Consider the following 13,625-nt stretch of genomic DNA (forward strand, 5'->3'; position numbering starts at 1 on the left):
TACCCATCTAGATGCCTTTTAAATGCTGTAATTGTACCAGCCTCCACCATTTCCTCTGGCAGCTCATTCCATCCACTCATTACTCACCGAATGAAAAGGTTTCCCTTTAGGTCCCTTTTAAATCTTTCCCCTCTCACTTATGCTCTCTAGTTTTGAACACCTCTACCCTGGGAAAAAGACCTTGACTATTCACCTTATCCATGCCCCTCATGATTTTTATGAACCCCTGTAAGGCCACTCCTCAGCCTCCAGTGCTCCAGGGAAAATAGTCAGATTACATTACAGTGTGGAAACAGGCCCTTCGGCCCAACAAGTCCACACAGACGCAACCCACCCATACTCCTAACACTACGGGCAATTTAGCATGGCCAATTCACCTGACCTGCACATCTTTGGACTGTGGGAGGAAACCGGAGCACCCGGAGGAAACCCACGCAGACACGGGGAGAATGTGCAAACTCCACACAGTCAGTCGCCTGAGGCAGGAATTGAACCCAAGTCTCTGGCGGTGTGAGGCAGCAGTGCTAGCCACTGTGCCACAGTGCCACCCATCAGAAGTCAGAAGTCACACAATACCAGTTCATAGTCCAACAGATTTATTTGAAATCTCAAACTTTTGGGGTGTTGCTCTTTGATCAGGTGAAGTGGAGGGAAGCAAACAGGGACAGAACTTTTATAGCTGGAGGGATCAGTGCAAGATAATTCCAGGTAATTAAGAGTGTTAGAGGATAGTACAAGTGGTGTGAGTGAACTGTCAACAGGCTGAATAACAAGGCTTTGCAGGTGATCACAAGTGTCAAATGGTGTGAGTGAAGTCAGCAGCTGAATAGCAAGTGAAAGGATGAACAATGATCTGATTAATTAACCAAAAGAGAAAATGCTGGAAAATCTCAGCAGGTCTGGCAGCATCTGTAAGGAGAGAAAAGAGCTGACGTTTTGAGTCTAACTGACCCTTTGTCAAAGCTTTGACCTGCCAGACCTGCTGAGATTTTCCAGCATTTTCTCTTTTGGTTTCAGATTCCAGCATCCACAGTAATTTGCTTTTATCTGATTAATTAAGGCAGAGTGATAATTACAATAAATTTAAAACAAGATGGTGCTAGAGACAAACCAAATGCCTGGAATCACATAATAGATGTAAGAGTCTTGAGCCAAGAGTCTAACCAAAGTAACAAGTAATCCAAAATTGTACAAACTAATTAAGGTAGAGAGATCATAGCAAGTTATCAAGGTGATGGTGTCAAAGCAGGAGAGTAAGGAAGATTTTACAGATGTAGGACAGTATGATGAAGTAACATGTAACGTGATATGAATCCAAGATCATGGTTGAGGTTGGCTTCCTGAGTACGGAACTTGGCTCTCAGTTTCTGCTCAGCTGTTCTGTGTTGTTGTCTATTTCAAAGGCCACCTTGGTGGATGCTCACCCAAAGATCAGAGGCTGAATGTCCTTGACCACTGAAGTGTTCCCCGATTGGGAGGGAACACTCTTGTCTGGTGATTTCAAGTAAACCTGTTGGACTATAACCTGGTGTTGTGTGACTTCTGACTTTGTTCATCCCATTTCAACACTGGTCCCTCCACACCAGGGAAAACAGCCCCAGCCTATTCAGCCTCTCCCTATAGCTCAAATTTCCAACCTTGGCAACAACATTGTAAATCTTTTCTGAACCCTTTCAAGTTTAACAACATTTTTCCTATAGCAGGGAGACTAGAATTGAATGCAGTATTCCAAAAGTGGCCTCACCAATGTCCTGTACATCTGCATGACATCCCAACTCCTATACTCAATGCACTGACCAATAAAGGCAAACATGCCCACAGAGTTCTAGGATGCAGCACAGTGGCATGGTGGTTAGCACTGCTGCCTCACAGCACTAGGGACCCAGGTTCGATTCCAGACTCGGGCAATTGTCTGTCTGGAGTTTGCTCATTCTCCCCATAACTGCGGGGGTTTCTGCTGGGTGCTCCAAATATGTGCATGTTTGGTGGATTAGCTATGCTAAATTACCGACAGTGCTCAGGGATGTGCAGGCTAGGTAAATTAGCCATGATAAATGCAAGTTTATGGGGATAGGGATGCTTTTGGGAGGGTCGGTGAGCCAATGACCTCTTTCCACACTATAGGGATTCTGGGAATTTTACAAACCGGGTGGAGTTTGATCACAAAGCAGAGAACGTTGCGTCTCAGAGGGTTGGGCTTCCTGGAGATGAGGGTGGGTTTACTTTTGGGACCATAGAGCTAGTTTGGGTGAGGTGCTCGCACTCTTTGGCCAGACGAGCTGAGCGGAGAAAGTGCACGCCCTTTGGATACGTCTGCTGTCTCCGCGGAAAGCTGAGTTACCCGGTCCCGCTGTTCAGCTCCAAGCACACTGACCCATTGGGAGTTAATCAGCAGCGGTGGTTCATGGCCAATACTGACCTGTGCATTCGGAAAAGAAGCTGAAATAATGAGCCATGCGAAGGACGATGCAGTCGATATGGGGAGGCTTATGGGCGGCATTGGGAGAGGTGGGTAAGGCAGTGACCATTGGGTGGGAGGGAGGTGGAGGCCATGGGGGTCAGTGTGATGGTGAGGTCAGTGGCTCAAAGGCTCAGTGACCACCCGTGCACACAGGCAGGTCGTGTCCATCATGGGTGTTAAAGTTACCAATCTGCCTCTCAGAATGGAAGTACTTGCCCACTCCGTCCCTTTCCATCATGAAGTAGGCACCGAATCACAAATTCACCGAAAATCAAGTAATAAAACTCAAACTCCGCAGGCAAAAACCACTTGTCTGTGATACTTCTAACCTATTTTTAATGAGCTCCGCACTCGCGGAGTTTTGCGAGGGTTCTCTGGAAATGAATCCTCACATGAACGGGGGGAATGACTGCAATGGGTTGGGGTCAAGTTTCACATAATCAGATAAAATCAAAGATCTCGGAGGTTTGCAGGCTGGAGCGGGTAACAGGTTTTGCTGATCTCAGGTGTACATTGGATCGAACATGGGGCCTTTCAGGTCAGTGTTAGAATCACCAAGCCTAGAAGTAAAACCATGAATGAGCGTTTGCATAACAGTTGTCCTGAAGCAGCGGCAGAGTCAGTTCCATGTTACAGAGGTGGAAGTATGTAGTTTTTAGCGACGGTCTGGATACATTGAGCAGGAGTAGGCTATTTAGCCCAGTGAGCGTGCTCCACCATTCACTATGACCATGGCTGATCATCCAACTCAGTAACTTGTTCCAGCTTTCTCCCCATACCCTTGAAGCCCTTTAACCTTAAGAACAGTATCTAACTCCTTCCTGAAATGTTTTTGGCTTCAAATGCTGGACACTTGTGTTGGGTTCCTAAGAAATACAGAAAGAGTCCGCAATTTTTTAGAATATCTGGCTTTTTCCCGTGTGTGTCGATTGCATGTTTGCCAGTTGAGAACTCCGCAACAACAGCTGTTTTCAGACTCTTTATACTTTTTTTTACTCGAACTCCTGAAATCGCAAGTAATGGTCAGTACCTTCTGTTTATCTATTCTGCGATATCTTACAGTGACATACTGCAGTAAGTTCATGCAAACTATTCCCCACACCCTAATTACAAGACCTCTGCAATAGTCTGTTTGGCAAGTACTTCTTATCTGCGCCGATACAATTCCCCTCGTTTTGAGGGCACCCGCAAGTCAGCTCTTTGCAGTAGCATTTGTAAGTCTAACCCTTGTTATGCTTTGGCCTCATCACACAATTTTCAATGTACTCTGCACCTGGTTGGGTCAAGGTCAGGGTGGTAAAAACAAGGACTGCAGATGCTGGAAACCCGAGTCTGGATTAGAGTAGTGCTGGAAAAGCACAGCAGTTCAGGCAGCATCCGAGGAGCAGGAATTTGACGTTTCGGGCAAAAGCCCTTCATCAGAAATAGAGGCAAGAAGCCTGCAGAGTGGAGAGATAAATGAGAGGTGGTGGGGGGGGGGGGGAGTAGCATAGAGTACAATAGGTGAATGGGGGTAGGGGTGGAGGTGATAGGTCAGAGAGGAGGGTGGAGTCGATAGGTGGAAAGGAAGATCCCTCTAGGTCAGGTATGATACCAAGGTTCAGACAGTCTGCTATGGTGACCAGGTAGAGGGATGGAGTCCAAAGCTAAGCAACGGAGTTCGTGACAGGAGCTGAAGGCAATGGATTCCGGCTTCCCCAAAATTTAGTTGGAGAAAATTTCTGCCTGTCCTTTACTGAAGGTCATAATCTGACATGTTTGAGGCAGAGAAACGGTCATCAGGTAGGACTAGATGTTGTTAGCTTATGAGTAGGAACTGACATGTTTCTGGGTGATACCATTGGGTGCAGAACGCTAGTGATAGATGGGAAAGGGTAAGTTTCTGCATCTGTAGCGTGTTACAATCAGGCAGGGAGAGGTAAATCAGTTTCCCCATTCTCTTCAACCTCGTCAATTCACCAAGACAAAGATTTAATGTTCTTTTTTTAGCTCTTAGCTATGTTCAGCAAATTAAAAATGTTACCATTACACCAGTGCCTCTCCAATAATAACCTTCCTCTTCCTAATTCTGATAGAAACAGTATCCTCTATTTCTTGTATGACCTTGCAACCTTAACAGTGTTTCATCTTCCTTTTCCTGTTTCCTCCTTGCAATATGTTTTCTGTGTATTTTGATTCCGATAAATATGTGGCTGCAAGACAGGTGCGGGTACTGGAAATCTGAAACCAAACTGCACCTGCAAAGGCTTAGAACTCTTATCATTCTCTATCTTTCTTTGTGGAATAGTGTCTTTTTCTTCATTGTTTCTTTATTTATTCTTTCATGGGATGTGGGTGTTGCAGGCAAGGCCAGCATCTGTTTTCCAAGTCCCTTGAGATGAGGGCTTGCTCAGCCATTTCAGAGGGCAATAAGAGTCATGGAATTGTACAGTACCCTTCGGTCTAACTTATCCGTGCCAACCAGATATCCTAAACTGATCTAGTCCCATTTGCCAGCACTTGACCCATATCCCTCTAAACCTTTCCTGTTCAGGTACCTACCCGGGTGCCTTTCATACATTATAATTGTACCAGCCTCCATCACTTCCTTCCTCTGGCAGCTCATTCCATACACACACCACCCTCTGCGTGAAAACGTTGCCCCTTCAGTCCCTTTTAAATCTTTACCCCTCTCACCTTAAACCTATGCCCCCTGGTTTTGGACTCCCCCACCCCAGGGAAAAGACCTTGTCTATTTACCCTATCCATGGCACTCATGATTTTATAAACTCTATAAGGTCACCCCTCAGCCTCCGATGCTCCAGGGAAAATAGTCACAGCCTCTTCAGTCTCTCCCGATAGCTCAAATCTCTAACCCTGGCAACATCATTGTAAATCTTTTCTGAACCCTTTCAAGTTTCACAACATCCTTCCTATAGAAGAGAGATGAGAATTGCACGCAGTATTCCAAAAGTGGCCTAATCAATGTCCTGTTCAGCCACAACATGACCTCCCAACTCCTATACTCAATACTCTGACCAACAAAGGAAAGCAGACCAAACACCTTCTTCATTATCTATCTACCTGCAACTCCACTTTCAAGAAACCATGAACCTCACTCCAAGGTCTCTGCTGAGCAGCGATGCCCAGTAGGTGATCTTTGTCACTTCTTTACTCCAGATTTTATTGAATTCAAATTTCACCATCAGCTATGCCGGGATTTGAAGCCCCATTCCCTGAATAGTGGTCTGGGATTCTGAATTGCTACTCTAGTGAAATTGGAACTATGCCACCATTTGACCTTTTCATTGAGCCATCTCAACGCTTTTCATATATTGTTTACTAAACTTCAAAAGTGACAACACTTTGTTGGCTAGAAAGCACTTTGAGATGTTGAGGTTGTGAAAGATGCTTTATGAATGAAAGCCTTTCCTCCTTTTACACTGGGGAGGTGTTTTGACGTTGAACATTAGTGAATTGGCTCTTTTTTCTAACATCTCCTGACTTCATATTTCCATTGACTTTCAAACATTTTCCTCTCTCTGAGCTGCTTCAGCAAGATTTGCCACAGACCGGATACTGCATTAATACAGGCCAAAGGCCGGCGGTTAGCACTCAATCACGTTGCTATGGGTGGAGTTGCATATTGGCCAGACCCAGTAAGAACAGCAGATTGCCTGCTCTGAAGCACATTACTGAACCAAGTGGGATTTTAACAACAATCATGGTCACCATCAGTGAGAACAGCTTTCATAATTTTTTAAATAACCTAATTTTCCAAACAGTCTGTTCAGTGATGTTATTACATATGTCAGAAGCAAATGAGACTCCAGTCCAGGGGTAGGGACAATACCACCGAACCACAAGAGGACCCAAGTTGAGCTTTCAATCCCAGATTTAAGAATTGGACTCTGATTTCACCAGCTGCCATCCCAGATTTGAACCTGTCTCTTCAGAGCATTAGGCTGGACCTCTGGATCGTTAATGCAGTGATCAGTCCAATTACTAGGCAGGTATCTTGATGTCATAACCCTTTTGTCCTCTGATTCTGCTTCACGTAAAATATACAGGACAGTGAGAGGCCATTCAGTCCAGCCTGACTACAATGATGCTTATAAAGCTCCACACTCTTCGCCTGAAGACTACACTTAATCTTAACATTCCCTGTTCAACACGATAGGAAATCAAGAAAATGAGTAAATCATATTATTATGTGCAACTTCTGCCCTAGCAGATTTTCAAAGATAGTGACCTAAGAAAGTAGGGAGGGGGGTACGTACAAAGCACACTTTTTACTGGAGGCTGTATTATAGAACAGTACAGAAATTCTCTATCAATCGAATTAACCAATTGCAGCTGTTGGAATTGGAACAGCACCCAGCTGCTGCAGTATTATTGCAGGAGTCTGAGACGCAGTTAATCAAGTTTTGCTGGAACCAGTCCCACTTCATTTTAACCATTATGAGCACCACAGCAGCAGAGATGTTTCACAATGATCAGCAAGTAAGAATTCATCCTCTAAATGGGAAGGCATTTAACCATAGAGTCATAGAGATTATACAGCTCAGAAATAGACCCTTCAGTCCAACTTGTCCATGCTGACCAGGTGTCCTAAATAAATCTAGTCCCATTAGAGGCCCATGTCCCTCTAAACCCTTCCTGATCGTATACCCATCCAGATGTCTTTTAAATGTTGTAATTATACCAGCCTCTACCTCTGGCAGCTCATTCTGTACATACACCACCCTCTGCGTGAAAAAGTTGCTCTTCAGGTCCCTTTCAAATCTTTCTCCTCTCACCTTGAACCAATGCCCTCTAGTTTTGGACTTCCCCACTCTGTGGGGAAGACTTTGCCTATTTACCCTATCCATGCAACTCATGATTTTATAAACCTCTATAAGGTCACCCCTCAGCCTCCAACACTCCAGGGAAAATAGCCCAGCCTATTCAGCCTCTCCCTATAGCTCAAACCCTCCAACCCTGGCAATATCATTGTAAATCTTTTCTGAATCCTTTCAAGTTTCACAACATCCTTCCTATAGCAGGGAGACTAGAATTGCATTCAGTATTACAAATGTGGCCGAAACAATGTTCTGTACAGTCACAACCTGACCCTCCAACTCCTGTACTCAATGCACTGACCAATAAAGGTAAGCATAACAAAGGCCTTCTTCACTATCCTGTTACCTGTGACTCACCTTGGAGGGGAATGAATGTGCACCCCAAAGTTTTCATATTCAGTGACACTCCCCAGGACTTTACCATTAAGTCCTGCCCTGATTTGCCTTTCCAAAATGCAACACCTTACATTTAACTAAATTAAACTCCATCTGCCAATCGTCAGTCCATTGGCCCATCTGATTAAGATTCTATTGTACTCTGAGATAACCTTTTTTGCCATCCACTATAACTCCAATTTTGCTGTCATGTGGTAACTTACTAACTATACCTCCTAAGTTCATATTCAAATCATTTAAATAATAATGAAAAGCAGAGGACCCAGCACCAATCCTTGTGGCACACCCACTGGTCACAGGTGTCCAATCTGAAAAGCAACCCTCCACCACTATCCTCTGTCTTCTACCTTTGAGCCAGTTCCATATCCAAATAGCTAGCTTTTTCTCTATTCCAGTCTACCATGAGGAACTTTGTTGAACACCTTACTGAAGTCCATATAGATCCCATCTATTGCTGTTCCGTCATCAATCCCTTTGTTACTTAGAATCATAGAGATGTACAGCACGGAAACAGACCCTTCGGTCCAACCCATCCATGCCGACCAGATATCCCAACCCAATCTAGTCCCACCTGCCAGCACCCGTCCCATATCCCTCCAAACCCTTCCTATTCATATACCCATCCAAATGCCTCTTAAATGTTGCAATTGTACCAGCCTCCACCACATCCTCTGGCAGCTCATTCCATACACATACCACCCTCTGCATGAAAAAGTTGCCTCTTAATCTCTTCTGAACCCTTTCAAGTTTCAACTTCAAAAAACTCAATTAAGTTTGTGAGACACGATTTCCCACGCACAAAGCCATGTTAACTATCCATAATCAGTCCTTGCCTTTCAAAATACATGTAAACCCGGCCCTCAGGATTCTCTCCAACTTGCCCACCACAGTCAGGCTCACACCTCTATAATTTCCTGGCTTTTCCTTACAACCTTTCTTAAATAGTAGCACCACATGAATCAACCCTCAGCCTTCTAGCACCTTGCCTTTCACTCTCAATGATACAAATGTCTCACTTCCCTAGCCTCCCACAAGAGTTCTAGGGTACACCTGATCAGGTCTGAGGAATTTACCCATACTTATGCGTTTTAAGATGTCCTCACCTCCTCCTCTTTTTTCTAGATAGAGTCATAGAGATGTACAGCACGGAAACAGACCTTTCGGTCCAACTCATTTCATGCCAACTAGACATCCCAACCCAGTCTAGTCCTACCTACCAGCACCTGGCCTATATCCCTCCAAACCCTTCCTATTCATGTACCCATCCAGATGCCTTTTAAATGTTGCTATTGTATTAGCCTCCACTATTTCCTCTGGCAGCTCATTCCATACACGTACCACCCTCTGAGTGAAACAGTTGCCCCTTAGGTCTCTTTTATATCTCACCCTAAAGTTATGCCCTCTGGTTCCGGACTCCCCAACCCCAGGGAAAAGACTTTATCTAATTATCCTATTCATGCCCCTCATGATTTTATAAACCTCTAAAAGGTCACCCCTAAGCCTCCAACGACCAGAAAAAACAGACCTAGCCTTTTCAACCTCTGCTTATAGCTCAAATCCTCCAACCCTGGCAACATCCTTGTAAATCTTTTCTGAATCCTTTCAAGTTTCACAACATCTTTCTGATAGGAAGAAGACCAGAATTACACACAATATTCCAACAATGGCCTAACTAATGTCCTGTACAGCCGCAACACGACCTCCCAACTCCTGTACTCAATACTAGATCAAAAGCTACACGACACCAGATTATAGTCCAGGGCAATTCACAAGGAACAGGTATTAGAAATCCTGCAGAGTGTGAAAATAGATAAGTCCCCTGGGCCAGATGGGATGTATTCTAGGATCCTCTGGGAAGCCAGGGGGGAGATTGCCGAGCCTTTAGCATTGATCTTTAAATCGTCATTGTCTACAGGAATAGTGCCATAAGACTGGAGGATAGCAAATGTGGTTCCCCTGTTCAAGAAGGGGAGTAGAGACAACCCAGGTAATTATAGACCAGTGAGCCTTACTTCAGTTGTTGGTAAAGTGTTGGAAAAGGTTATAAGAGATAGGATTTATAATCATCTAGAAAATAATAATTTGATTAGGGATAGTCAGCACGGTTTTGTGAAGGGTAGGTTGTGCCTCACAAACCTTATTGAGTTCTTTGAGAAGGTGACCTAACAGGTAGATGAGAGTAAACTGGTTGATGTGGTGTATATGGATTTCAGCAAGGTGTTCGATAAGGTTCCCCACAGTATGCTATGGAACAAATTGCGGAGGAATGGGATTGTGGGAGACATAGCAGTTTGGATCAGTAATTGGCTTGCTGAAAGAAGACAGAGGGTGGTGGTTGATGGGAAATGTTCATTCTGGAGTCCAATTACTGGTGTACTGTAAGGGTCGGTGTTGGGTCCACTGCTGTTCGTCATTTTTATAAACGACCTGGATGAGGGCGTAGAAGGGTGGGTTAGTAAATTTGCAGATGACACTAAGGTCGGTGGAGTTGTGGATAGTGACGAAGGATGCTGTAGGTTACAGAGAGACATAGATAAGCTGCAGAGCTGGGCTGAGAGGTGGCAAATGGAGTTTAATGTGGACAAGTGTGAGGTGATCCACTTTGGTTGGAGTAACCGGAATGCAAAGTACTGGGCTAATGGTAAGATTCTTGGTAGAGCAGAGAGATCTCGGTGTCCAGGTACACAGATCCTTGAAAGTTGCCACCCAGGTTGCCAGGGTTATTAAGAAGGCATACAGTGTTTTAGCTTTTATTAATAGAGGGATTGAGTTCCGGAACCATGAGGTTATGCTACAGCTGTACAAAACTCTGGTGCGGCCGCAATTGGAGTATTGTGTACAGTTCTGGTCACCGCATTATAAGAAGGATGTGGAACCTTTGGAAAGGGTGCAGAGGAGGTTTACTAGGATGTTGCCTGATATGGAGGGAAGGTCTTACGAGGAAAGGCTGAGGGCCTTGAGGCTGTTTTCGTTGGAGAGAAGAAGGTTGAGAGGTGATTTAATAGAAACATATAAGATAATCAGAGGGTTAGATAGGGTGGACAGGGAGAGCCTTTTTCCAAGTATGGTGACGGCGAGAACAAGGGGGTATAGCTTTAAATTGAGGGGTGATAGATATAAGACAGATGTCAGAGGTAATTTCTTTACTCAGAGAGTAGTAAGGGTATGGAATGCTTTACCTGCAACGGTAGTAGATTCGCCAACTTTAAGTACATTTTAGTCGTCATTGGACAAGCATATGGACATACATGGAATAGTGTAGGTGGGATGGGCTTCAGATTGGTATGACAGGTCAGCGCAACATCGAAGGCCGAAGGGCCTGTACTGCGATGTTCTATGTTCTGTGATGAAGGGCTTATGCCTGAAACGTCGATTCTCCTGCTCCTCGGATGCTGACCTGCTGTGCTTTTCCAGCAGCACACTCTCAACAATGCTCCAAAAGCTTGTAATTCAAATAAACACGGTGGCACAGTGGTTAGCACTGCTGCCTCACAGCGCCAGAGACCCGGGTTCAATTCCCGCCTCAGGCGACTGACTGTGTGGAGTTTGCACGTTCTCCCCGTGTCTGCGTGGGTTTCCTCCGGGTGCTCTGGTTTCCTCCCACAGTCCAAAGATGTGTAGGGTCAGGTGAATTGGCCATACTAAATTGCCCGTAGTGTTAGGTAAGGGATAAATGTAGGGGTATGGGTGGGTTTCGCTTCAGCGGGTTGGTGTGGACTTGTTGGGCCGAAGGGCCTGTTTCCACACTGTAATCTAATCTAATCTAATCTAATCTAAACCTGTTGGACTATAACCTGGTATCATGTGACTTTTGATCTAGTTCCAGTTAGGAGCAGGGAATCTCCCTGATTGTCCCACCTCCCTTTACTGGGGAATCTCAGGATGGTTTCTCCATCTGTGACTATGAACATGATTGAATTAAATTTGGTTCATTTATTTGTGTTACAGAAGGTCTTCTGGCACAGTGGATAGCCTCCCTGCTTCTGAGCCAAAAGCTCAGTGTTCAAGTCTTACTCCAGGACATAACCTCCAAGGAAGATACAATCTTTCCAATGGTGACAGTGGGATAGATTCTTAGACGACCATGTGTCAGGAAGAATATATGGAGCTTCTGCCATTACCAGCTGTAGCTCAAAGCTGCATGTAAAGTGTGGGTCAGATTGGTGGCAACACCACATGGCACAATCCCTGGAGTGGATTAAGGATCTATTGCCAATGCCCTTCCTGTGCTGGAGGTCACAGGCATAGCCCACAACAGGCAGAGTTATGCAGCACAGAAACAGCCCCTTCAGTCCAACTCATCTGTACCAACCAGACATTCTAAACAGATCTAGTCCCATTTAGAGTCATAGTTGCTGAGAAGATTCATGTTCCAGAGATGTCAGAAGGCTTTGGTGTAGAGAAAGGTATTGAGGTAGAAGTCAGTGAGACCACATAAAGTAACATAGAACGTGTTTAGCCATCATGTTTTCCACTCTGAGTAGACTATGTGCATTTTGCAATGTGACAGACATGCTGATGTCCCCGAGAGCCACTCAGCCTCCTCATTGGAGATTTCATTTCATAAATTAGAGGTCATTCAGGTGGGTCCAAGTGTGCGCTGTAGTGCATCATGGTGGATAGCACATTAGCAACCATCTCTTCCAATTTGTATTCCCATCGCTCAAAATTTGAACATCGGGTTGGAATTGGTCTGAAACGTACTACAGCTGAATGAATGTATCTGTAATCCTCCAGGTTGTACATGAAGGAGAACAAGGCAGTAGAAACCGTGGCGTGTTTTGAGAAAGTGCTGCAAATAGTGAAGGTCGATAAGGGTGAAAACAGCATAGAGTGTGTCTCTATCTATCGGGATTTGGCAGCAGCAGAGCGTGCTAGAGGTGCCCATGACACCAGCACACAGCTCCTCATGGAGGTAAGAGCTGAGGTGACATCATGGTCCATTTGGACTCAGCATCATGGGCAAGTGCAGAGAAATGGTCAGAAGAAATCCCCACTGAACGTTGTCATTCTTCAGTTTCTGGATGAGGCCCCTGGGTGAAATTTCAGATCCAGTGAGATGAGTTGTAGCTCAGCGGATGAGAGAGTACTGTTGCTGGTTGGCTGGAGAGTGATGGTTACAGAAACATGAGGAGGAGAGCAAGGGGCTTCCCCTCGGTCTACTGCAGTGAAGCTCAATGCAAACAAGAGGAAAATACCTCATTTTCTACTCAGGCACTTTACACCCTTGAGGACTCAACGTTGAGTTCAACAACTTCAGACCATGATCCCTCTCCCCCGTTTTGATTAGCCCACCCTCACTCCCTGATTTATTTACATAGAAGAATAGAATCCCTCCAGTGTGGAAACAGGCCATTTGGCCCAACATGTCCACACAGACCCTCCAAAGAGTTTCCCACATTGCTCTACATTTCCCCTCACTAATGCACCTAACCTACACATCCCTGGACACTATGGGCAATTTAGCATGGCCAATGCACCTAACCTGCACATCTTTGGACTGTGGGAGGAAACCCACCCAGAAGTGGGGAGAATGTGCAAGCTCTACACAGACAGTTGCCCAAGGCCGGCATCGAACCTGGATCCCTGGCACTGTGAGGCAGCAGTGCTAACCACTGTGCCACTTGCATGAGTTCGCTCTCAACAAAGCTGACCTATTTTCTGCTGCTTAACATCGACCCTCTATTTGTATCTCCTCTCCTACCATTAGCACTCTGTTTGCTTTGGCCACCTTTCCTGTTTGTTCCCTGTGCTCCTTCTCCCCACTTTGTCAGCTTCAGAGAAACCATCAGTTGTCCAGCCTCCTTCAGTTCCAAACAAGAGTCAGAAAGGACTCAAAACGTCCATTCTGTTTCTCTCTCCACATGTGCTGCCAGACCTGTTGAGTTACTCCAGCTTCCCTGTTTTTCTTTCAAATCTCCAGCAGTAATTTGCTTTTTGTAAAAAGC

The 13,625-nt window shown here is 45.1% G+C and overlaps 1 protein-coding gene across 1 annotated transcript in view; it reads left to right on the top strand.

Moving 5' to 3' along the window:
* The window catches only part of ttc23 (tetratricopeptide repeat domain 23), a 68,739-nt gene that overhangs the window by 29,023 nt on the left and 26,091 nt on the right, over positions 1 to 13,625 (top strand). Inside the window, exon 6 of the mRNA XM_043680424.2 lies at positions 12,415 to 12,592. Coding sequence (XP_043536359.2) covers positions 12,415 to 12,592 — 178 coding nt within the window. The remainder of the gene's footprint in view (positions 1 to 12,414; positions 12,593 to 13,625) is intronic.

This window comes from Chiloscyllium plagiosum, unplaced genomic scaffold, assembly GCF_037043375.1.
Source record: "Chiloscyllium plagiosum isolate Xiang-an unplaced genomic scaffold, Cpla_swu_hap1 HiC_scaffold_42, whole genome shotgun sequence".
In the NCBI taxonomy this organism is placed as follows: Eukaryota; Metazoa; Chordata; class Chondrichthyes; order Orectolobiformes; family Hemiscylliidae; genus Chiloscyllium; species Chiloscyllium plagiosum.